Source organism: Opisthocomus hoazin, chromosome 10, assembly GCF_030867145.1.
Source record: "Opisthocomus hoazin isolate bOpiHoa1 chromosome 10, bOpiHoa1.hap1, whole genome shotgun sequence".
Lineage (NCBI taxonomy): Eukaryota > Metazoa > Chordata > Aves > Opisthocomiformes > Opisthocomidae > Opisthocomus > Opisthocomus hoazin.
In genome coordinates, this window is record NC_134423.1 from 33,098,683 (window position 1) to 33,125,014 (window position 26,332).

The window sequence follows — 26,332 nt, forward strand, 5'->3', positions numbered from 1 at the left end:
GTGACAAGGAAGGAAGGATAAGGAGACAGGGTCTCTTCTGTTGCTTGTAAAGAACAGGTATATTTGGTCCTTCATTTTTCGGAATCAAATAAAACCTGTAATGAGTTTCTGTGGGAAGGGCTGGATCTGGTTTTTGGTGTGCCTGTTCAGTAACATTCAAGCTTCAACGACCTGAGACTGTTTTGACTATTTGCAGCTGTCTTGGATAATGAGAGATTAACAGCAGAGGAAATGGACGAAAGGCGACGCCAGAATGTAGCCTATGAATACCTTTGTCATCTGGAGGAAGCAAAGAGGTAAGAATAAGTGATTTTGAAACTTCTGGTGCTTTAAAAGTAGTTGTGGTATTTGGTAACGGGAATAATTTGGATGCAGCTTACCTCTCATCTGTGTTTCTTTGTGGCTATATAGATTCATTTTAAAAAACTCCCCCCCCAAAAACCCCAAAACAACGACCCTGACATGCTTATCTAACATGTTCTTAAAGACTTTTTGTGGCAAGGACTGTGTAGCTCTAGTCTGGCGCTGGATGGGTTCTCCCCGTTATCCAACTTGTATGTGTCTTGCTGCAATATTACCTGGCTACTTATCAATGGGCATGAAGAACAGGTTATTCTGTTCCTCTTAACTGCAACCTTTTGCAAATTTAAATTGTAACAGTGTATTTCCCTTTCACTTACCTTCTCTTAGCCTGAAAATTCAGTTCTTGGATATTTCTGTGTGGGTCCTATTTAATATATCTGTAGTACTTTTTCCTAGATTGTTCTGACTTCTTTCTGCTCACTCTGTGTCCTTCTGGAAGTGCCCTACCAAAACAGAGAGAAGTTTTCCAACAGGGGCATTAACATGCATACTTATAAGAGCACAAGGATTATTTTGGGTACCCTGGTAGATACGCTAGTATTGTACATTATGGCATGGTATCTACATTTTCATAATGGTATGGTGTAGTAGAGTTTTGCTGAGTTTGCCACCCTTTTTCTTGAAGGTATGCTGCTGAAATTTGGTCCTCATCCTGTGTTTATACAGCCTATTTGTGTTTTCCTGCATGTGTTACCATTCACTTGATCCTGATGAATTTGATTTTTCCTGTTCTTTGTTTAATATGTTGAAATAATTTTGATCTTATTCCTGTCCTCTGGCATATGTGTAGCTTTTGTGTCATCTCCATGTTTAATAAGCATGTAAGCATGCTGTATTTCTTCAGACGATTAATGAAAATATGACTAGAATACAGTAGATGCTATATATTTTCTATTAAAGGAAGAAGAACCAATATTAAAAACGAATGCATGAAGTTTTACTGTTGGTATTTTAAAAATCTTTTTGCAAACATTCAATCCTCTGTGCTGTACTTGGAGAATAGGAATGAGACAGACCGGTTTGTCTACTGCTTCTCTTCATGACAGTTGGGTCTTTTCATGCATTTGTATAAATTGAATTTTTTACTTAAAAATATTTTTTGAAGCTGGGATGGAAACCAAAGAAAGGTTTTAAAGAACAAGATTAAAGAAAAAGAGGTGAGATAATGTTTATATTGGTGACTCCCCCTGTCCCCAACACTTTTGAAAGTCGGGCTAGTGTTTCAGCTTGTATTTTGTAATTAGTCAGGAAATGGATTGTGAGGTTAGGCTTTACTTGTTCCTACAAAGATCTAAGCGAAGTAGCCAATGTGTATGCCACTCAGAAAATGACTTCTGAGCAGTATAAAAGTATGGAGCATACATAGAAACATGTTCTAAGTAGTCAACAGCGTGTTTTTGTCATGGCTCCCTGAAAAATACCGTCTGCCTTTGTCCTTCGAAAGATGATATAGATTAAGAGCCAGAAAACTTTCTCTTCCACTGGCTGGGTGATGAGTTTTGGATAAATCTGTGTAAGTCTTCCCCAGCAAGGCAGACGTGTTCTGCTGTAGTGATTTTATTGGGGAGGAAATGCTGAGTTTGTACAAGTTCACTGCTGGCAGAGTATAATGAAGGACTTCATTCCAGGATTTTAATAGTTTATGCTGCCTTGCCAAGAATGTATAGTATATTTTTGAAGGGGCAGGGAGCACTCAGTTTATGCTGTAGTCTTTTAGGTGCTTCATAACAATTGTCACTACTGTAGATTCACAGAGGCTGCTTAGTTACTAGCAGATAATAATTTTCTGTCCGTTCGGATGTGAATGTGGTTTGAAGTAGGGAGAAAGATCTGACTATGTCAAAATAACTCCTTCCCTTTGAATCCAAAATCTTTAGGATTAAATGCTAGGCAACAGGGAGAGATGAGTCGCGCTGTAGTCACTGTCCATGCTTGAAGGAGCCCCCAGGATCCATCGCTTGTGGACTTTTTCTGTCATTGACCTCGAAGTAAATGCTTTCCAAGGTGCTTGTTCTCTGTTAGACTCCATGTCCAGATTTGGAAAAAAATTCAGGCAAAAATACCTAACACAGCACCAGCTTTAGTATTTTCATTAAGCTCTTCCTTGATCATGGGGACTCACTCTTTAGATAAATCATCTTTGACTCTAAAGTTTCTTGACCATCTTATCTCTGCTTCTGAGTATTGCCTTGGTATTGATGAGTCTGAGCAGCTGGGCTTTTGATTTTGCCACACCTCATCAGAGACAAGATGTTTTCACTGTTTTGTCTCGGGATGGGCCTTCAGATGTTTGAAATAATGCCTAGTGGTTGCCAGTACGTTTTTTGAAGAATGAAGCAACAGCTGTCTTGCTCAAAATGCAAGTAGTGGTGTTACAGCCTTCTTCATATCCGCCTTGGCAGTCAGAGCACTTACATGTTAAGTGGAAGGTCTGCTTGGAAAGCTTCAGATACCCCTTTTCCAACCCTCAGCCCATGTTTGTTTAGTGGCCTGCAGGCTGTTCATGCATAGCAAGTGAGAATTCCTGACCCCTGTAGTTGAGGCCGTACCACTTTGCATAAGAGTTAAAGATTAAGTGTCCAGAAGGAGGGGAATGGACTCCTTAGTTTAAGAATTAAGATACACAAGTGAAAACAGAAAGGCTTGAGTTCTGGTCTGCTTCCAAGGTTTGTTTTTTTTCCTCACTGAGCAATCTTTTTGTAAATTGTCCTTTGAAATTTTTTTGTTACTGCTAGTACAGCCTAAAAGAGGGCTTTGGCTGCGTTGTTGGAAAGGAGTTTGTTTAACAAAAACAACTAAACCAGATCTGTAAGAGATCATTATATTTGAAATTAATGTCCTTGGTCTGAGACTGTGTGTATTTGACTTCTTTGTCAGTAGTGTAACTGAGACATAATGTGTGAATTAGATACTGTAGCATTTTGCTTGTGCTATTGATGGCAGTGCCTCAGAGCTATGGGTAGGAGGATTTATAATCTTTCTTCATAGTGAGAGGTTTTCAGATCAGAAGTTATACGTATGAGGAGGAGGACCTAATAGCAGAGGAAGGTATTTGGTGCACCCTGTGTCACACTCTCAGAAGCTGAAAAGGTGAACGCTGTGAAGTTGATGACGGCTGAGGCAGAGTGGGAGGTGGCTGATGTACAATTCTTAGCGGCCCCCCTCCTCTGCCTCGTAATCCTATTATCATGTTATATTACAATATCCCATTCCAACACTGTAGTTTATATTCAGTTTTTCTGTAATGTAAAGGCACCTAAAATGATATAAATAATATGCTGATTTGCATTGCGTCAGCATTGTCAGAGGTTTGCTGTCCCTTTAACCAAACAACAAATATGGAATCTAGAAGTGATTTCCTCCCTCCCCGCCCCCCCCCCCCCCCCCCGGTAAATGTGAAAAGAAGAAGGTAAGATAGATGAAAATTGGCTAGCACCTAATTTTATTCTGAAATGAAAAATCCAGAAAAGTCTGGGTTTCTGGATTGCCCGATATAACAGCACGTGTGCAGTAGCTTTGAGTATTTCATGTAGTTGTTTGAAGTACCTTTCTGCTAAGATGCATACGTCAGAGGCGTTATCAGTGGAATATCAATAACTTGAACTGATTTAACGATCTTCCAGCCTGTTCTGTTTTTTCTTGAGCTGTCACTATTGTTCTATTGTTATTTAGCAGTTTTTGACTTCAGCTACTTATGTGCAACGGTCTTGTGAAACAGGTGTTAGTCTGGCTAGCTGGAGACAGGGAGGCAGAGTATACAACTAAGTTGCTCAAGGTTGTGAAAGACATTGAAATGAAAATTGGAGCTAAAATGAAGATTGTGAACGGAGGGATTCTTGTACTATGTTTGGACCAGATACCTCTTTCTTGAATAAAAATGGCTTTGTTAATGAGTGTTGTTTAAGACTTCAAGTTTGTTTTGTGTTTGGTTGCTTGGGGTTTTTAAATTTCTTTTTTTTTTCTATCTCCAAATCACAGTAGTCTATGCAGAAAAGCTATGGCAGTGCAGATAAAACTGTAATAAGTACTCTGTTCTGTTGTGACATGGCAGCTTGTGCTCACAAAAGGGTAAAGGTATACTTGTCTGGAGTACAAGTAACCCGAGAGAACTTCTTTTTGTGATTCTTATCTAGAAGCCATGCTGGTGCCCTATACTATTCTTTTTTTCTGCGTGGGTTACTTGTTGGGGTATTGTGGCATTTTCATGATGAAATTAGCATGTATCAATTTGGCAAAGGCTTTTTCAAGCTTTGCCTTTCACTGTGGAATATTTTAGGTTCTCCAAGTTGAGAACTAGAATGTTGTTGGCTCTCTTGTTTCTGTATCTGGCTTGCTAGGTGATGGTACCATGATTTTCTTTGGGATAGTACGAAATATTTTCATTCTGGGTTACACCCTAGCATGGTGTAAGCATTCTAGTGCCCAGATTATGTGGCTTCCGATAACTGTATAACTTCCATTGTGCCTGGGCAGTGTGTTTCTTCTTGTATGCATCAGGATGGAATCTGACTCTGTGCATTTTTTCCTCCATTTTGGGGTTTCTTGTAGAAGATGTTCCCTATTGAGCAAGAAAAGGATGCTGCTTGCTCTTTATTGCTGGTGTAATCTGTTCAGGATTGAAGTGTACTGTCTGTGATTTTGTGGTAATCCTCCTCTTTCTGACAGATTGGAAGATGGTGTAGGGTAAACTGATGATACCATTGAGAGAAATTAATATTTTGTGCTTGTAAAGTCTGGAGGGTCTTTCCCATTGATTGCTTTTCTGTAAGAATTACTTTCCCTTTTCCCTCATGCGTGCTCTCTCTCTTTAAGGTGGGGAGCAATTTTTTTTACTTGAGTGACTTGTCTGTGTCTGTAAGCAAAAAATGAATTTTTTGCCAGGTGACCAAGTTAAATTTTGTTTCCTAGAAGAAATCTAATGTTTAAAGAAAAAAATCTGGTCTTCATCTGTTTGGGTTTCCAACTTTTAGTGCGAAAGTGTTTGGATGGATACCACTGTCTCTTCGAATTGGCCATAGTCATCCAAGATCTGTTTAAATGGGTTTCTTTATCTTCAGAGGTGTAGGGTGCCCAGAAGAATGAAGAGGAAGAATTATGGAGGACACTGCTTTCTGGACAGATTTAACACATGTAGAGTTAACACTAGATGTCTAGATATAGCTGTAAAGCTTTTTCTGTGAGTAACTTTGTAAAGTTGGTTCATCAGTGTCTGTAAAGGTGTAGAAATTGTTGAGGGAGCGTTTATTTGGAGATAAAAAGTTTTAAATAGTACGCTACAGCTTAAATCTGTTTGTGAAGAAAAAGTGGTAGTTGCTCTTTTACACAGAGTTAATCTCACGAGGCTTCTTCACTGCAAATCAGAGATTTTTCAGAAAGGTGATAAATTGCATTGGTTCCATTCTCTTGTTAACCTGAACTTGGAAAAAATGAGGTATTTCAGTTAAAATATGCATCTTATGAGCCTCTGTTAAGAAAAGGGCTGCGGTAGAGAGCTAGGTACCAGTCAGGTAGCTTGAGAAAAGCAGGATTAGGCTTTCTCACTTACTTTTGTACAGTTCTCAGCATGCCTTAGATAAGCAAGCTGTGTGCAGAATATCTTATTTAAATCCTGCTTAAGTTAATCTGCAAATTAGATAGAGGCAAGTTTCCTGTGGGTTTTGAAGCTGTAGAGTTAGCACATTACCTCTTGGAGGATTCTGAGGACAAAGTAGTAATAGCAGTCTGTGGCGTACAGCCTAGAGTGCCACAGTCTTGGTGGCGTGAACCAGAGCTGCAATTGAAGAATTTCAGGTTTTTTTGCTTTATTTTCTTGTAAATCTCAAGACAGCAAGAATTGTAATGTAACTCGAGTCCCCCAAATAAAAAGAAAGGTGCGGATTGTTCTGGGTTTAGCTCTGTGCTTATTCTTACCCCCCCCACCACCTTTTTCTTTTTTTAAGACCATTTCTAATATTGAAGTACGATTGAATTTTTACGGTTGCAGAGTCAAGAGAGAAATAAGCTCATTCATAAATTGATGTATTTGTAGATATATTTGTCTGTGAGGAATCCTGATACCTTCATGTATAATGCAAGTCACCAATTTACAGGAACTGGCATTTGGCTGAATTCCCATGAAAAGTGATCCCTCTAGATCAGGTGAGTGGGTCAGAAGGTCACTAATTGACATAGCAGAACTTACTCTAATGTGGCATAAACAGGGTTACTCTGTTTATTGCAGGCTAATCAAGACTTTTTTCTTTATTTCCTTGTATTTCCATTTTATTCCCACTTGTAAATTCGAACAGGTACTGTTTTTTTGGTTGGTGGTTGTTTTTGGGTTTTTTTCTGTGTATGTGGTTGGCTGTTGTGGGGTGTTTTTTTTTGTTTTCTGCTTCTGTCAGATACAATGCAAGTCCCGTGATAGATTGTAATCCATGAATATTCATAGATAATATTTTATTATCAGTAGTAGTAAGTTGAAGTAGCTGCTGTTTAGCTCTCACCACTGCATGTGGGGCTTCTTAGCAGCTCCTGTTTGGACTTGAGGAGATATTTCTCTACAGTTCCTGTACTGTTTCGTTGATGACCTCACGCAGCTGGCAGGGAGTGGCTGTCTGGACTGGAAGTGTCTTGGAATGAGCGTTCAGAACTGCATTTTTGTAAGAAGTGGGTGGAGATAGGTGGGGGAAGGACAGTGGTGGAGTACCACCATCTTTGCCACACTCTGAATACTTTTTTTATGACTCACTGGAAATAGTAATGAAAGACAGGCCAGGAGGAGAGAAACTGCCGTTTACATGGAATGCAGTTCCGAGACCAGGATTTTGCTGTTTGGACGTTGGTTTCTGAAGGAATATGGTAGGTAATGCAAGAAGAGAGCAGCCCAAAATTGAAGCGAGTAGTTGTTACGTAACAGTTCTTGACTATCCCATACTGTGGAGTGTCTCTTACAACCCTTATTTGCAAGAAAGCAACTTAGTTTTGAGGTATGATAACTTTAGTGATGCTATACCTTCCAAGCATTTAAGCCCATTTAGTTTTTAATGGTAAGTCATCAAGGCAATTAGCTTTGGCAACAGAATGGTTGAATGTGCCTTGAAAAAGGTTTTCACACATGTGATAAGTTCCTCATGACTATGTGATTGGTACTCATCTGAAAGCTCTTTGGGACTAATCTTTTTGGCAACCTGGCAAATGTGATAAGATCCTATCAGCAAGAGCAGCTAAGGTAATTTTTACCCATTGTTGGCAGTGTTTGCAATGGAACAAAGAGAAACCTCATATTTACTTGGGGACACACACACACACACACACACGGATTTCAATGCCAGAGTATTAATAGTCTTTGGTTCAGCTGCATGTTGCCAGGGAGGGTGTGTCAATCATTGGGAAAAATCTAGTCTATGTTATTTGCTAATCCTTTCCTTTTTGGTATCTTTGAACTGAAAAAGTCTCTGTGGATAATGAGAAAGTGCTGGGATCTTTTAACTGTGGGTAACACTTGTTTTCCTAGCGCTTCTTTTGAGAGGCTGTGTCTCTTCCTGCACAAACTGTACTGAAACATATTTAAATTTCTGCCTACTTCTCTAGGAGAGAACACTCCTGATGTGATAAATTTATTTTACTTTGTTGTTGTTACCTCTCTGAGAGAGCTTCTTTCATCTTCTCACGTGATTCCTTGATTTATTCAGAGTTGGTAGAAGGAGTTATTTTAGAGAGAAGTTTTTGTTTGGGATTTTTGTGTGGCTGTCTAATGCCCTTGCTCAGATGAACTGGACGAAGAGCTGAGGCTGTCTGCAAGTTTTCTCTGCTCATTCTCTGTGAGAATGTGCCCGGTGTGTGATTGTAATGGAACTAAAAATGTTTGAGATTCATATGTAGAGGCAATGATCTGCTGGAGTACGAGATCCCTCTTATTTCAATAAAATGAATGGTAGGATTTGTCAAAAAAGTGCCAGACCTGTGGTGTTGGCAAAACTGAGCAGTGCAGGAGACTTTAAGCCACAGCTTCGTAACATTCTTTCAGATCGCTTATGCAGACACTGTTGGGGAGGAAAAAAAAGTGCTGCTCTCTTGCTTTGGCTGCTTTTTTCTCTGCTGTGGCGCTGCTGCGGCCATGCGTGTTTTCCTTGGCACACCTGTAGGAAATTGCTTTAGAAGGCCTAAATGGATATGAATGGAAGCATCTAGATGTGGAGGCACTGCATAAACAGGGAAAGGGCTGTTGGTATGGCGTGTGTTTAAAGATGCGCAGATTAGCAGCTATTCATTAAGATCCCAACATGTTTTTGTTCAGTCTCATGAGATACCCGGTGGAAGCAGAGCCCAGTGAACAAATCCTGATGAGTCATGGAGGGGGCACAGGACAGAGGCAGTTACCACTGTCGGCTACAAAACAGTATGAAAAGGCCTATCTGTAACGTTGAAAATCTGCATGTGGTTGCTAACTGAGGAAGAGCCTGCGAGGTGTGAGGAGAACTTGACAACTGGTATCCCTCGCGCTCCATGTCAGTCAGGGCAACAGATCCTGGACCTCCTTATGCTTGTTGTTGGTCCAGGTGTAGCGGCCTGCTGCTGGGTGGACAGCTTGAACATCCTTCTCCTGGTTGCCTGATTGCTGGGTAGACTTCTTGGGCACCAAATGCCTTCTGGTGCTTGTGAGTATGAGATTTGACTGAATCGCAGAATCACAGAATAGTAGGGGCTGGAAGGGACCTCTGTGGGTCATCTAGTCCAACCCTTCTGCTGAAGCAGGGTCACCTACAGCAGGCTGCACAGGACCTTGTCCAGGCAGGTCTTGAATATCTCCAGAGAAGCAGACTCCACAACCTCCCTGGGCAGCCTGTTCCAGTGCTCCGTCACCCTCAGAGTGAAGAAGTTCTTCCTCATGTTCAGACGGAACTTCCTGTGCCTCAGTTTGTGCCCATTGCCCATTGCCCCTTGTCCTGTCACTGGGCACCACTGAAAAGAGCTTGGCCCCATCCTCCTGACACCCACCCTGCAGATATTTATAAGCATTTATTAGGTCCCCTCGCAGCCTTCTCTTCTTCAGGCTGAACAATCCCAGCTCCCTCAGCCTCTCCTCGTAGGGGAGATGTTCCAGTCCCCTCATCATCCTTGTAGCCCTAAATGTATTTGGTTTTCAGTTTTTATGTCAAATACAATCAACTTCTCCCTTCTATAAGGTCTGGCGTATTTTGCTACGTTGTTGGTACAAGGGTGTAACTGCAATTCCCACTTGAGTTCAACAGACACTGGATTCAGACTTAAGTTGAATGCAAGAGCTTTTTCTTTTATAGGGCAGGTGACAAAGATTTAGATTTCTATTTCAGCTTGTTAGATTTCTTAAAACTATTTTGAGTTAAAATTGAAATTAAGAATGCTGCTTTTAATAGAGAACTAGAGAAAAGACTTATAAATTAATGGACAGTCAAAATGTGCTTTAGGCAACAAACAGATCTTGCTCAATAGCGTATTTCAAATTACAGTTCTCATTGCTTTATGGTAATTACTGGTGTAATTTTAATGGTTGCAAAGTACCTGACTTAATATGTCATACTGATTTGAGCAAAGCCCTGTGTGTTTTCAGATGTGATGTCAGATTTACCTGCTTTGGAAGACTTTATGGGGCTGATCTTGAACACTGTATCTCTTGATGATGATTTTGTTTCCCAGGATGTTGATTGTTACACCACTGCAGAAGCCAACTTGCCTTCCACTTGCCCTGTGGATTTGAATATGTTTTTTGAAGAGTGGAATTCTAAATAAGTGTTGTTGGTGCCTTCCTTTAGCTTGGACACCTGCTGTCTGGAATATGCTGGTGTCCCTCAGTCTGCTTTTGTGACCCTTGTTTCTGTAGGATGAGTTGTCAGGCGGAAGGTGGTAATGTTTTTGAAGTTCTGTGTCAGTACAGGACACTAGACAACATGGGGGAAAGCTGGTGATATGTCATGCAAATACTGACCCTGAGGGTGAGCAAACCTGGTGGGGAGTTAGGGAAAGGGAGAAGGTTTTCCTTCAGGTTTGGTTGTTCTGAGTGCAGTGCTTGGTATTCTGAAAGTCTTTGAATGATGCAGTTTGTCATTTCTGTAGCATGAATTGAATGGCTGGTTGGCACAGTTCACTTCTTGTTTCTAGCTTCTGACTGGCGATTATACTGTGATCACTGAAACTCAGTTTGACAGAGGGTTCTGTTGTCTTCTCCTTGCAGTTTTTCGACCATCTACCAGATTCTTGCCAAATTTTCCTGTTACAGCAGCCACAAGAATAAAATGTTATCGCAACCTCTTTTGCTTGAGGAAGATGATATCATTTACTGCATGTCAAAAATCCTTTGAAATAAACTACACTCCATTAAAATAAAAGTCCTTTGACACAGGGACAGGTACATTATGTCCTTGCTTTTCAAAATGTAGATATCCAGGAATTGTGAAACTAGTTAAGTAACTGCCGAAAACTGAAGCCTGTGAACATTTTTGGGTCTTTGCTGCTGCACTTTGTTTTTCATTTTGGCTTTGGTATTTCAGTGCAAATTTTCCATTTACTTTCTTCTGGACAAAACTGTTATTTTACCTTTCACTTGCCATCCAATCTACTGAAAGGAGAACAGAGAAACTTTTAGGTCTTTCCCCAGGCTCTCCTTTAAAGTATGAAAAAAGCCTGTACATCAGCAATATGTGCTGTGACAGCTTTTACAGACACAAGCAAATATCAGAGGAGTGAGAGTCTGAACAGTTAGGAAGGGATTCTGGGTATATCTTTGCACAGCTTTAAGTCTTAGAAGAGACCATAATGCGTGTATCTTTATTTTATTTTTAATTTTGAACCCAGACTAGACAACTTTATTTTATGTGAGTTCTGCATCAGCATTATGACATATGACAGAGTTAGACCATAAAAGCACGCAGTGTTGAGTTTTTGGAGGCTCTGGGTAGTGAGAGGTCAGCCAATATCTGGGTAGATTGTTCCAATGGATTAAAATTTATGTGTGTTTTCCAATAAGAGTTTTTCCTCTTCAGGTTCTAGCTGTTGTTTCTTATTGTCTTTGTCTAGTTGAGACTCCTGCTCTTGCAAATAGTATATTTATATTGGTACTAGTTAAGAGTGGTCAAATATTCTCTATAGCCAGTTTGCTAACATGGCAAAAATCATCTCTTCTTTTCCATGGATGGAGAGTGGGAACGTTCTCTGTCAGGAGACTGGGCTGAATCTGCTTGCTAAGACACATGGGCCTCCTAAATGCAAGAGAAGCAGCTGGAGTATGTTGCTGCAGTCAGAGAAGGCAATTGATCTTTTGTAGGTGTGCCTTGATATTGCCATTTTTTATCTCCATGCCGTTTTGAATCCATCATCTGTGCCTAGACAGTTATGCCTGCTCTTGCTTCCTGCTAGTTTGTTGCTCTGGTCACATGGCTGTCTCTCTTTGGTTTCCCCTCTCTAGTCTCCTTTTTCAAGTACATGAAATTCAAGCTTGTTTTTGTTTTCAATGCATGTTATTTAGCTTTGTCATAAGTAATAATTTTTTTTACTTGCTGATCACTACTTTCACTTGGCCAAGGACAGTAGCTTTGATCACTTCCTCTTCCATATCTTCCTCAAATATGGTCCCTCCTGAAGATGATTTCTTTTACCCCCCAGCTGGTGTAAAGCTTCTGCCTTTTCTCTGTTTAATGCCTTCTGCATTGATATCTTCCATCCTTCACTGGTTTTGAGAGTGTCAAGTTGGTAGTTGTTTTGGGTGGTTTTTTTTTTTTTCTTCTTCCTGGAGTATGCTTTCTTTGTCCAGTGCTCACCTTTGTTTTTTGTTGTGTTGCACATTTCATGGCATGTTGTGGGCTGTATGGGGCAAGAGATGGCTTGGACAATAATGTGCTGAAGCACAATGAATGGCTTGTGCATTATTGGGGTTTCTGTGTACCACATGAAACAATAATTTCTTCATGTGGCTGCTCTGGAGGACCACTTTATATGTCTGGTGGATGGCAGGGGTGTCAGAGAAGATTCCTTTCCTGATGTGGTGGGTTGACCTTGGCTGGCTGCCAGATGCCCACCAAGCTGCTCTCTCGCTCCCCCTCAACTGGACAGGGGGAGAGACAATAAGATGAAAGACTCATGGGTCTAGATCACTCGGTAAGTACCGTCACAGGCAAAACAGACTTGGGAAAATTAATTTAATTTATTGCCAATCAAATCAGAGTAGGATAATGAGAAATAAAAACAAATCTTAAATCTCCTTCCCTTCTTCCCTGGCTTAACTTCACTCCCAGATTCTCTATCTCCTCCCCCTAAGCGGCACCGGGGGACGAGGAATGGGGGTTGCAGTCAGTTCATTATACGTTGTCTCTGCCGTTCCTTCCTCCTCACACTCTTCTTCTGTTCCAGTTTGGGGCCCCTCCCACAGCAGACAGTCCTTCATGAACTTCTCCGACGTGGGTCCTTCCCATGGGGTGCACTCCTTCAGGAATGGATTGCTCTGCTGAGGGTCCACTGTGGAGCTACAAGTCCTCCCAGCAAAAACCTGCTCCAGTGTGGGCTTCTCTCTCCGTGGGGCCGCAGGTCCTGTCGGGAGCCTGCTCCAGCACATGCCTCCTTCGGGCATCCACCTGCTCTGGCGTGGGGTCCTCCATGGGCTGCAGGTGGAGGTGTGCTTCCCTGTGGGCTGCAGGGGGACAGCCTGCCTCAACACGGTTGTCTCCAGGCGCTGCAGGGGAACCTTGCTCCGGCATCTGGAGCACCTCCTCCTTCTTCGCTGGCCTTTGTGTCCGCAGAGTTCTTTCACATATTCTTATTCGTTTCTTCCGGCTGCTGTTGCACGGCGGTTTTTTCATGTTAAACATGTTATCACAGAGGTGCTACCAACATCATTGATGGGCTTGGCCTTGGCCAATGGCAGTTCCATCTTGGAGCTGGCTGGAACTGGCTTTGTCTGACTTGAAGCTTCTGGCACCTTCTCACAGAAGCCACCCATGTAGTCCCCCAGCTACCAGAACCTTGCCATGAAAACCCAGTACATCTGTGTAGACATAAGCATGCCATGCCAGGACACTTAGGTTTTTTCCTGGCTGGAGGGGAGATTGAGGCTTGTATTAGGTGCACTTGTACTGATTAAGAGAATCTCTTTCAAAGCTAAATAAATTGCTTGCATGTATCCTTGATATGTGGTGCGCTTATGCAGCATTGCCCTGCTTGGCCACACAGGGGTTATCTTGCCTTGGTATAGAGTGCTAAAGGCAAAATGGAGAAGCCAAGTTGGATTCTGTTTGTTGTGTGTTGTCTGTCTGGAGCAATGCAGGAACTCTGTCGTTCCTCTTCTGAATTACCGCAGTGTACTTCAAGTGAAGTTGCAACTTCAAGATTTGCATCCTGTGTTCCCGCTGTCAGTTTCTGGGTGAGGTCTAAGACTACGGTGGCTAACTGTTAAAGAAATGAGTATGTTAGTTTATAGAAGACTTCTTTCAAAAGATCTTTTTAAAGTTACGTTCTGTTTTGTAATTTATTGCACTATATAGAACACTATCTGGGTCTGGAATGTTTTGTTCAGAATTGTGTAAATGGTCAAGAGATGGGGGGGGGGAAACACAAGAAAACTCATTTTAGTGAAGTCTAGGAGAAGAATAAGGATTTTTCAGTTAAAAAAAAAATAAAGCTGACAGAGCAACAGCTTCAAAGATGCAGAAAAAGGACTAATGTTACTTAAGAAATGTTCGCTGATTACTGCAGGAGTTAGATAGTGGTGTACATAAGCACTTCTGAAGGTTTTACTAGGTTATGTGAATACAGTTAGAAGTCTGATTTAGAGTGACTAAAATCAATGTGTGAATCAGTCAATACTACTATTGTTGTAAATGTTAGAGTGTTAAAGCAAAATCTGTTTAAGCCCTATGTACTTTCTGTGTGTGAAACACAACTAGTGAAAGCAAATCTAAAGCCCATTTTTATGTATTGTAATAGTTCTGTGATTCCCAAATACATTTCTGCATATTAAATAAATTCACAAATGTGACATTCATAAACTTCTGTAGAAAAGTTTCATCAATTAAACATTTGCTATGTAAATAATTTAGATAGGTATGAATAAATACAGCATATTTATTTGAGCAATCAATTAGCGGGTTTAATAAAAGGCTATGTTTATTTGCATCTCTCCTACTGGCTTTTGTCAGAGACGGGGTATTGGGCTGTGTGGGACAGGAGCTTTTGGTCTGACACCATGAACAAGGCATAGGGGCTGCTGTTGTCATCTGTGCGTTCCGTGGTGATAGCTTCCTGGAGTAAATATGGCTGAAGTAGCTGGAAGGCATTGTCAGCAACTGTGCTCACCAGATTGCTAGACTGGATAGTCATGAAGTGCAGGCAGATGCTATCAAGAAATACAAAGAGAACAGAGTAAGCATAGAGCGGTTGCTTAGGGGAAATGCAGACGATCGTACAGCAATTTGAGATGCTTGAATTTTCTACGGGTCTTTGTCCCTGCCTCTTTCTGGCATTTGGTTGATATGCTTTCACCTCTGTTTTGTAACTTCGGTTGTGCATTTGGGAATGTGGTGTAACTGGGGGAAAAATTAAATCCTATGGAAATACACCCCCCACCAGCCTTCCCCACCCGAAATCCTCCATGGCCAGGAAATTGTGAAGTTGTAGCGAGTACTTGGGTGTGCCACCTGGCTGCCTTCCTCATTTTGGATGCCTGTATGTTACATTTCAGGGCGAGAAGAGCATGGAGCGTACAGTGAAGGCTATTTGTTACATGGTGGTACTTGTGCTGTTGGAATGAAGTTAAACTTTGGTAATCTTTACTAGCTATTTTGGAGACGTAAGCAATAAACTCTTGCAGGCAGCTTTTCCTTCAAGAGCAGTAAGCAAAAAGATTTCCTATTCTAATAAATGAAGTGGGTGAACGCAGTGCTGTAGGCCCAGTGTAGAGCCTGGAATTACAGGGGTTTATTTTAAGACATGGTATACTGTAATAGTTTGAGGGATGGACTTCACAGTCTTTCTATAGATGAATGTGTTTAAAGAACTGCATTAGTTCCCTGTGAGGTAACAATATCCCCAAGTGCTCTCAGCCTTGATGTTCTGGGATTAGCTCATTTAACCGTCACTTGAAGGCCTGCTCTCGCAAGAACTCATGTAAGTATCCCAGCCTGACGTGCAACATTAAGTGAAAGGATCCTGGTGTTTGTGTATCACAATTCTACGCCCTTCCTAGTGACTTGCCTCTACTTAAAATCAAGATGGTTATTTCCTTATGGAATATGTTGGCAGTCCTTTAGCTGACTGAGTACTGGGCTCATTTGGAGTAGGAGCCTCTCTGAGGTCAACAGGATGTCACCTCAACAGTGGGATGAGTTGTAAGGCTCTTGCCACTTAGAATCTTTTTTCTGAGCTATGTTTTTTAGGATGAAATACTGTTAATCACTCTTTCTTGAACTAGACACATTCAGGATTTATAAGTAAGTTCATAGTCTTGGACGTGATGAATGCTTTATCTTCAGCGAGGACTCCAGCGTGATGTTTTGCCTCTTTGTTTTCATAACAGAGGGCAATTACACTCTTTATGTTGAAGTACTGAAGCGGTGCTCTTGAGGCCAACACAGTGGAAGTGACCACCAGTGGCAGACGCAGATGGCATGTTGGGCTGCAGCCTGGTCTCAGAGTTGAAAAAAGGCACTGGCTAGGTCTGTATACAAAAGGAAAAGCCATTGTCTTGAAATTCTAGGCCAGCTGAAGGGCAGAAAAAAGTTGTTTCTGGCCCCTGCAAATAATTAATTTTACCTTGAAAGTACTACTACTTAATGATGAACAAGAAGTGAGTGTTCCTCATTGGTTGATAAAGATAGCTTTTTTGGCTGTTAATGCCTTCTGTGTTTTCTATGCCATGTTGTGTTTTCATTTTGTGCTAGAACATACTGCAGGGTAGTCCTGTCATGAAATGACCAGTGTTCCTTACAGGCGGTGTTTGGTTTTTTTCTTGTCTATGGTTTTTGTTTATTAAATTGGGTATTCTTGCAACAATTTCTGGAGAGATGGGTTGCTAACTCTTCTTCCTCAGGGTTACCTATAATAAGTCTGAGAGGAAAAGAATGACTTTTTCTTTCCTTTCCTTTCCACATTTTTCCCATTGTCTCATGGTCAGCCAGACTTTCGACGTTTTCGCAAGGGTGAGAGCAAAATGTGTGCCGTATGATCAGTGTTAACTTTCTGCTGTGCCTAAACTCCAGTTCTGGTTAAAATTGGCCTGTGATACTGTTGAAAAATACACCACCTTTGTGTAACTTTTCAGAAACGTTGATAATGTGTTGAGGGGAGAGTAAACAAGTTGGTAGTGGAGATGACTGATGTTAATTTTTTCCAATCGTTGCTAATGGAGCAATGTTTCCTTTAAAAATTTGAAGACAGCATTACTTGAGAGACTGGCTACCTGATAATACCTGATGTTATGTCTTTACTGTTGTCTCTTTAAAGGTCTGGCTTTAAATTGCAGCTGATGGTGGTAGCTACATGTAGATATTCAAGGATCTTTTTCTAGGAGGGGAATCTGCATTTCATATCAGTAGGACTGACTGATGAGAAAGGTGCAATTATTATTAAATTTGAGTTAGCTTCAGTAAAATTGGAGAGTCCAACATCACCTATGCAGTCATGTGATGAAAGTTGATTGAAGAATTAATTGTGGGTTAAAAATTATTTTTTCTGTGCTGGTGAGAGGGAGAGAGTGTAGTGGAAACTGCTGATGTATCAAAAAAGAATTCAAGGTTTCTGTGGAAAGCTTCTTGATGGCACATTGTTCTAAACCCTAATGTCTAAAGGGAGTAGAGGTTGCTGTCCATCAACCAGGTTCCCCCTGCCCTGTGAGACTTGAGAAATGCATTCCTCTAGTTTGCCTGGAAATTCCACGTTTATTTCTGCCTTTTAAGGATGACAGGTGTTAATTTTAATATGAGTATGTGAGCTTTTAAATGTAGAAGGTACTGCGTAATGCTTTCTGGAAACATCGCTTTGTCCAATTTGTTAAGCAATCCTGCACGGAGTGGGAGCGTTATTGTATGTAAATTGCTCTAGTTTTGTACTTACATTAACACCCACTTAGGAACCTGTTGAAACAGGTATGAGTACATTGAGACAGCTTATGTTCTAATTATGGGCTATTTACTTTATGGAGACGCTTAACAGAACTCACTGCTCTGTGTCCTTCGGTAAGGCATTAAGTGATTTGGTCACATGCCTCTTCTGCTTTCATTTTAGCTCTTCCTAGGTTGAACAAAGTGGGTGGGTTTTTTTTTTTGTTGCCCCAGTAAGGTTCTTGGTAGGGTATTATGAACCCTATTGCTAGCATTTGGAGTCTTCCAGGGTTTGAGTAGCTCTGTGTCCTCTCGGGAGTCTTTGGTTGTAATGATCTAGGGCATGCAAGTGACGTTACAGAAATCTCTTGCCCCACTCAGAAGAAATGGGGGAAAAAAGGGTTGCTCGTGGGGGTGGGGAAGAGTTGGGCTGGATCTCAAGAGGTCCCTTCCATCCTCAGAGATTCTGTGAAGACTGGGTTGAAGCCGTGTGGGATAGGCGAAGAGCATGATCTAAATTATAGTGTTTGACTTGCTTTACAGCATCTTCTGGTTAAGAGTCCAGAATTTTTAAACTCATGTCATGTTTCTCTGTTACTCGCTCAGTTGCTATCTGCATTTTTCTAATACTTAATGTTCAAGAAGAACCAAGGTTTTTGAGAGGAAAGCAGCAAAATCAAGGAAAATAGTAGTCTGCAGGAGAAGGAGTTTCTTTTTGTATCTCATGTACGGAAGTTGGCCAGGTGTTCCTGGAAACCTTTTCTTCCTGGTAAACACTGCTCCTTGTTGCTTTTCCAGGCTCCCCGTCCTGCTTTGGGTTGCAAGCCCCCCCTTTCCTGGGCTGCGGCTGCACTCCACAGTGTAATGGTGTCTCATTTGGGATTTTAAGTGCTTTCCTGGTTTGACTGTCTATGATCCACAGTTCTTCATTTGCAGTAGAGGCTCCTTTGAGCACATTCTGTTCAAGCAGCTGTGGCAACCAATTTGCTTTTTAATCACTTTAGGAGAGTGTTTGCATTCCTATTTATAAAATTAACCTGAGGAATTATGACAGTCTAAGTCACAAAACACTGTATTTGTGTCACATTAGAAAGCAAAGTGTGGTACTAAGTCTGTTACTATAGGAGACTGTTGAGAAGCGTGCAGGAAAGCTAACGCTTTCCAGGCTAAACTAGGCTCAAATTAGCAACTTTTTATATATACTTTTTCCACTTCAAAATTATTACGTACCGTTTAAGTGCACAATACCTGAAGTACTAAATGTAAGGTCTGTTATACTTTCTGAGGTTATTGATACTGTTTTCACTTGGACTAGAGGGACTAAGCATCCTTTACTTCGTTGAAGCTTCTCTAATACAGTGTATTTGGATTTATGTCTTATTTGGAACCCTTCTGATATGTAGCCCTCGCCATCTGATACTGGTATGTGTCCTGAGTTGATGCGTTCTGCACTCCCATCCCTTGACTGCATGAAATTTGCAAGCTGTTCACAGTGAATACTGAACTCCTGTCAAAACTTGTTGAACTAGTTTTCTTTCTGTAACTTGTACTTTGACTTGGTTCCTTACTCCCTTAATGTGCTTCGGGTTGAATTTGTTTTCTGTACCTTACAGGCTTTGCATAAACAGTCTTCCTGTTGTTTTTCCGAGTTAGATGGCAAGGAGCTCAAAGACAAGATGGGAGGCAACGTGGCTGCGCATCATCTGGTGTTTGGTGGCTAACTGGTGACTTTCTTATCTGTGAATAGAGGGTCCAATAGAGGGTCCAAAAGAGGGTCACGAAGATGACCGAACTGCTGGAGAGCCTGCCCTATGAGGAAACGCTGAGGGAGTTAGGTCTTTTCACCTTGGAGAAGAGAGGGCTCAGGGGGAACTTCATCGCAGTTTTCCAGTACTTGAAGGGCAGCTGCCAAGAGGACAGGTGCTCTCCCTTCGCAAGGAGCCACCTGGAGAGGACAAGGGGCAGTGGGTGTAAGTTGCACCAGGAGAGTTTTCATCTTCATACAAGAAAGACATTTTTTGCAGTGAGAACAATCGACCACTGTAACAACCTCCCCAGGGATGTGGTAGAGTCCCCGTCACTGGAGGTTTTCAAGACGCAATTGAACAAGGTGCTACATAATCTCATCTAAGCTCCCTTTACCTTGCAAGGTTGGACCAGATGATCTTTTGAGGTCCCTTCCAACTTGGGATGTTCTGTGATTCTGTGAATAAACTGGGCAGTGAGACTGATTATAACTTCCAGTAAGTCATATGCTATCAAAGGGCACATAAATCAATCCTCTGACTTCTTGCAGCTTTTTAGGAAAGTGAGTAGAACCAAAAAAGAGCATGTGAGACTTGGGGTTTGGAATTGTCGTTTTTATATACCTTTCCAAATAGTGTTTTGGGTACTTCTCCAGAAAATAAAAGGATACTTCTTAATTTCTGCAGCGTATACACTCAGAGGGGGAGGGGGGCAGTTCTTCCTCTGTCCATGTAGTGTGGCAGTGTCCCATTTCAGTAAGACTTTCTTCAGTAGTGCTAGGGCTGAGTCATTTTTGTGTATAAAGTTTGTCTCGGCCACTTCAACCAGCTACTGGTTTGCCTATTGAAAGTTTCTGCACACAGAGGCTTTGTAATCTGACCGTTCAGAGCAGAGGCTACAATTGTCATGTTGTACATTTTATGGAGAGTTTTGTGAGATGTTAATTAGGAAATTTATTCCAGTTTTGGGAAAGACAAGAAGTGTGTGAGACGGATGGAGAATTGAGAAGCCAGCAGAAGCTGGAAGAATCTGGTGTGTTGCGTGTTTACTGCAGAAAACCACTCCCTGTTGTGGGAGGGCTGTCTGCTGGAACACAAAACTGTTTCTTGCTGTTGATTTTTGTGAGCGGTAGTTATTGAGAAACGTGTAGTTTCCCTTTTCTCTTCCACCTCCTTCCAGGCTCTCCTGAAATCTCCACCGCTGTGTCTGTTGGAGACATCTGGTTACTGACCTGTTTCTGTGATTACAGTGGCAACCTCATTAAAAGGCTTTGTGGCACCTTTTTCTCACTTGTGTTAGCTTTTCAAAGGTGCCACCTCTGCTGCTTGGAGCTGTAGAGAAGCCAGGTGTGAGGAAAAGGCTTTCCTGAGCAAAGGGGATGGGTCTTAAAATTAAGTGGCTGCATTCAGGTGACAGAATCAGTAGAACTGAGATTTGGGGACTGTAGTAGTGGCTGATTGTAGGTACTTTATGATTAGCAGCTATGGAACACTGGTGAGTTTTTTCTTTTGAAATGATGTCACATTTTTCTGTGTTATCTGGAGAGGAATGCAGATACTGAAAACAATCTGAATAACCAAATAAACAGTGGTGAAGTCAAGCTGTTTGTAAAACCTCTGACGCATGAGTATTCTTTCAGCAACGAGGCTGTAAGCATAACTGTGCTGCAGAATCCGCAGATAGGAAAACAGCATCAGGGACTAGATCTTTAAAAAAAGACCACACCCTCAAACACAAGTGCAAGAGGGGTTAAATATAAATTTGAGGACTTTATGCTGTATTTCCTCTACAGTCAGTTTTTAGATGCTTTTGAGTGTAGGCATCGGAATCGCTACAGCTGATTTTAACTTGTGTTAACAGAAAAGGCCATTGGAGGATTAGTGTCAGCTGAACTACATATATGTTTCAGTTGTACCTTTAAGCAAATACAGAATTAGAGCAAAGAAGCAGCACTAGTTTTATGCCATTTTTGTTGTTTTAAGAAGGGTGGCTTGTTTTTCTTAAAAGACAGATGGCCACTTTATGTACCATGAGCCTGCGTTGTATGCTAACATTTCAAATAGAAGAGATGGAGAAGTAATAGATTCAGACACGAGAACCTGACTAGCATTCCCCTTGAGTTTGAATAGTGAAGTACATTCACCTGAAATGTATGCTTTAGCAAGTGTTCTGTTTGTGCTAACAGACCTGAAAATGTCGTAGAGTGACAGACTAGCCCTGTGGTATGTTAAAAAAAGTAAACCCTAGAGACAGTTGAAACTGAATACAGGCAAGAAAATTAAGAAGATTGGCTGAGGCTGCGTATCTGCACTAGTCAAAGTTGTCTTTCCTGTGACCATTAAAATATTGCAGTCTGTGAAATTTTTCTTTTATTAACAACTACCTGTCTTCTAAAATTAGAAATGCGGTTTACTGCCTTCTAAGAAGAGATAAAAAGCTGAATTTGAATGCATCTCGTCTCTGTAATTAATTGCCATAGCGTTGTGTATTTGGGATCATGAGCAAACCGTGCAAAAATATTCCCAAAGTGCAAATTAAATTTTGTGTTTATAATACTTCTTCTCTAAATTACTGTGAAGAAATCACCATGTATTATTTTCTCGTTAAGGTCAGAAAGAACAGTCACTTATTCTGTCATCTTCTCGGGTATTGCAGGTTAAGTAATTCTTTGCTCTTTCCATTGAGCCTTGCATGCTGGGCTGAAAATTGGTGGTTCAGAAGCTGATTTGTCTTGTAGTTCCTATGCTTCTGCCTTAGATTTGGTGCTGTTTATCAGAAAAGGTGGAGCAGGCTGATATCAGTGACCACAGTTTGTCATCTGAATTCAGGCTGCTATCAAAGGACCGTCAGAGCACCAAGCTGCTTCTCAGACTTTATTTCAACAAACTGAATGCAGTGCATCGTTCAGTCTTCTTACTGTGAAGTATTATCTTACCTAATCAGAAACTTCTTTCCTATCTTATTCCTGCTCTCCAGTTTGAAGAAATGCAGACCACAGTGACAAGGTTAGTCTCATCAGCATCGTATACAAAAGAACAGTAGTGCCTGACTTTACTGTTCCCCTTTGTATGCACCCCACAGTAACATTAGGTCTTACAGCTTTAAGCTTTGGAGTCATTGTGTCTGCTGTACTTATTACACATTTTTCAGTGTCACAGTTGTTTTTTAGGATACAATCCCCAGTCTGTAGATAAGCTAGATCGATGACCTAGTATTTAACCATGTCTAAAGCCTAGATTATTTTAGCAGTCCAGTTCTTACTCAAGGTGTGACCGTCTGTGTTCTAATTGTAGTTTACCATTACGCTAATATTGGTATTACCCTCTAATTTTGTTAGCATCAATTTTCATGTTTACTTTCTGGAAAACTGAAAGAAGGGGGCATAAGACACATCGATGCCAAAATGCTCTAGAAACAGCAGCATTCAATGAATCCCCATGAAAACACTGCATGGGGATTTCTGTTAGTTCTTAGTATATATGAACTATTTTTTGCGTGTGTGTACAATCATAGAGTCATAGAATGATTTGAGTTGGATGGCACCTTTAGAGGTCATCTGGCCCAACCCCACTGCAGTAAGCAGGGACGTTTTCAATTAGATCAGGTTGCTGAGAGCCCCATCCAACTTGACCTGGAGTGTTTCTAGGGATGGGACCTCGACTGCCTCTCTGGGCAACCCGTTCCAGTGTTTCACCACCCTCATTGTAAAAAATTTCGTCCTTCTATCCAGTCTAAATCTACCCTCCTGTAGTTTAAAACCATTGCTCCTTGTCCTGTCACAACAGGCCTTGCAGAAAAGATTGTTCCCATCTTTTCTATAGGCCGACTTTAAGTACTGAAAGGCTGCAATAAGGTCTCCCTGCAGCCTTCTCTTCGCCAGGCTGAACAGCCCCAACTCTCAGCCTGTCCTCATAGGAGAGGTGCTCCAGCCCATGGATCATTTTTGTGGCCCTATGTACAGTGCTTGATTTTAATCAGAATATTATGAGACATGAAGCCTCACACCTCGCAGATGTGAAATGTCTGCAGTTGTTGTTGATCAGCAGAACCACATAGTTTTCCCAGGTGTGTTTTACAAGACTGATCTCTGTGAAATTGTGTTAATTTACTGCAGTTATACGTTTAATCTGTTATCACTTGCATCCAGTACGGTGTTTTCTGGTTATTTTGCCTGGATTAATATGGAGCTAAATAGTTTACAGTTATGCATGCATCTGAAGCAGTATGTAGAATATTAAAATTCTGTTCACTGAGTTCAAGCAGGATCTTCTACTTACCTGTCTTTAAGATTAGTCTCAGTAACGTGGACTCATCGTCCCTATGAGCCAAATTATTAACCTTGCTCTGCGTTACACTGTCAGCTCTGTTTTATAATATGTGCTGCTGCTATTCTGGGCCACTATTGTCTTGAAAGCCACTTTTCTGTGATCTTAATTGATCCAAGGCTCATCCGTCCTGTAAGAGCTTTAGAGTTTAGCTGCAAGTGAGGCTTCATATAAGGAAAACACTTTAAGAAGTGGCCCGTGGCTGTGAAGCTGTCTTTTTCAAGAGAAAGAACAGCCAAAGAGCATGTCATCTTTGGAAGAAACTGCGTAGCTGAGCTTGCAGTATACAGCTTCTGGTAGCTCTGTACAGAGGAAATATCAAGGTGCACCTCTGTTTTGAGAACAGTGACTTTCTCAAATTATTTGCTGTTGTAATCTTTGTTTTTGTCATGATCCGTGGCACCATTAAATGAGATGGAAGGAAACAAGGGAAAATTGGTTGTTATGAGGATTGCCTGTTCCACTTTTTTTCCCGTTTTTGAAATCTACAGTAGTATGGGAGAAGGTGCGTAGGTCAGGAAGGTAGACTTAATGACAACATTGTAGTGCCTCTCTATGAGATCAGCGTAAAGAGCTTAAAGTCGTGAAATAACTAGTGGATACTTATTGAGGGTAAAGAAATGCTTGTGAGATAAGCCTGTACTCAAGAGGAAGATTTACGTTGGTTACAAGGACAGGTTAGCCACTATGTCTAGACCAGTACCAGCTCGGTCATGGGCTGAAGGAAAAACGTGATGGTGAGACTGTATCTTCTTTACTTGTGAAGCTCTGGCTACTGGGCTCTGTATTTCTGCTTAATACTCTGTATGAAGTGTTACTGGCTAGCATTGTAATGATGCAGATTGTGTGGTAGTGCTATACCTGCTTTCAAATCCTAATGCTAAGTAAGTACTATGCTAGAGTATGACAGCAGCAGCAGCAGCATGGAACTTGTTCAGCATGGTGTTGTGTTCACAAATTGGAAATATACTCATGTGACCAACTGTGTTCTTCGTGCACTTCCAGATGGATGGAGGCCTGTCTGAACGAGGAGCTGCCTCCCACAACAGAGCTGGAAGAAGGATTGAGAAATGGAGTCTACCTAGCCAAACTTGGAAACTTCTTCTCACCTAAAGTGGTTTCTGTGAAGAAAATCTATGATAAGGAACAGACTAGATATAAGGTGAGAGCTGTTTGCCATAGATACTGCTTTAGGTAGACGTCTAAAAGAAGAAAATGTGCACATGAAGGTACTGTGAGCAGATAAGCAGAAAGTTTGTATTAGGATTACCTGACAAACTCCGTCTTCACTCTGGAATATTCAGTAAGTGAGGAGGGGTGGGCTCTTAGCTTTGTACCTGAGCTAGCACTCATGTGAAAGAACTTGTCATAAAAAGTCAATATAATCGTATATAGAAGAATTTTGACTTCTTTTCTGCAAGAGTACTATTTTCACTGTCCATCTTAATGAACCTTCATGCCATTCCTGGCAGCTGTGATATTTCGTTTCTTACTGCCCTCTCCCTTGTTCCTGCCCGCTTTTATTTCAGGCAACTGGTCTCCACTTCCGCCACACAGATAATGTAATCCAGTGGCTGAATGCCATGGCCGAGATTGGTCTCCCCAAGGTAATTTCTGTGTTGTATGTGCAGAAAAATAAATAATCTCAGAAAAGCTTTGCAGTCTGTGAAGTGTTTGCTGTTGTACAAAAATCAGCAGACTAGTTAATTCTTCATTTTCTAGATTTGTGTCCCTATAGAAATGATGTCCTAAACTTGCTGAAGATGCTACATGTCTGAGAACGAGCAAAATAATTCCTCCTTCTATACCATGTCTTTAATACCACTAATACTGCATAACATCTGCACTACATTGTTCTTGCCATGCATTCTTTTAAGCAACATCTGAGCTGCAGTTTGATTGTGGAAGTTTTCGTAGAAATCTGTGCTAAAAGAAGCAGCACAACAAAAAGTACAGTTCTCCATTTCTTCAGACTTCCCTATGAAATTTTCACATCAGGTTGAAATGTTCCTGATGTAGCTTAATCAGATATAAATTATTGGCCTCACTATGGGAATGGCCAGATAAACTCCTCTGAGCTAATAAACACTGTTGCCTGAAAACATGGAACTGTGATAGTGTTGTGCTGAGGGTCGCTTCTAACCCCTAACAATGTGTGATTCTGTGATACTAAGTAAATTTTTTTAACTGTTTTTTTTTTTTTTTTTTTTTTTTGTAAGCCATGTTATGCTTAATCTCACCAAAACCAGCATTGCGTAGTTTAATGTGATGTATGTCTTGCTTGCATATGTGCTTGCAAATTGAAGACTGTTTTTGGAAAAGTTTTTCAAATAACTTGTTGAGATTTACTAGTTGAGCCTTGCTGAGATTTATGATGATCTTACAGGAACAAATTTAGGATTAGGAAATACTGAAATATGTTGTTAAGGTTGTTAGGTGAAAATAAATGAGGAGGGAGCTGGGCAGAGAGTAGTTAAAAGCACCAGGTATGAAGCAAGACTTTCAGATGTAAGTGGGTTTTGAGGGGAAATAAATGTGTGAGGAGATGTTAAAGAAACTGATCAGGGGTCTAGTACATTGATAAAGACGTACTGGTGCTTTAAGCATTTTCCCATGCAGAAGAACAAGGGAACTGATGCTGTGGAATTGTGAGGGTCTTTTAATTGCACTGGCCTTTACAGAAAATGTAGGGCTATTTTCTACGCAGGGGAAACAGCAAGGAACCTGCCAATAACTAGAAAATAATGTACCTTGTCAGCACTTCTGAGTGAATTGACACTTCCACTATTAGCTCCTTGTGTTAAACTTTGAAGAGCTTTGCATTTGAGACTGTCTGAAAGCTTTTGGGTCTAGCTA

The 26,332-nt window shown here is 41.1% G+C and overlaps 1 protein-coding gene across 2 annotated transcripts in view; it reads left to right on the forward strand.

The window, feature by feature from the left end:
* Window positions 1–26,332, forward strand: part of IQGAP1 (IQ motif containing GTPase activating protein 1) — a 77,172-nt gene that overhangs the window by 1,861 nt on the left and 48,979 nt on the right. The window contains exons 1-4 of one of the 2 annotated variants that reach the window (XM_075432184.1): window positions 255–296; window positions 22,128–22,156; window positions 24,482–24,638; window positions 25,006–25,083. In XM_075432184.1, coding sequence (XP_075288299.1) covers window positions 22,137–22,156; window positions 24,482–24,638; window positions 25,006–25,083 — 255 coding nt within the window. In that variant the 5' untranslated portion in view covers window positions 255–296; window positions 22,128–22,136. Of the gene's footprint in view, window positions 1–196; window positions 297–22,127; window positions 22,157–24,481; window positions 24,639–25,005; window positions 25,084–26,332 lie in introns of those variants that run through there. The other variant, XM_075432183.1, reaches the window with a different exon arrangement.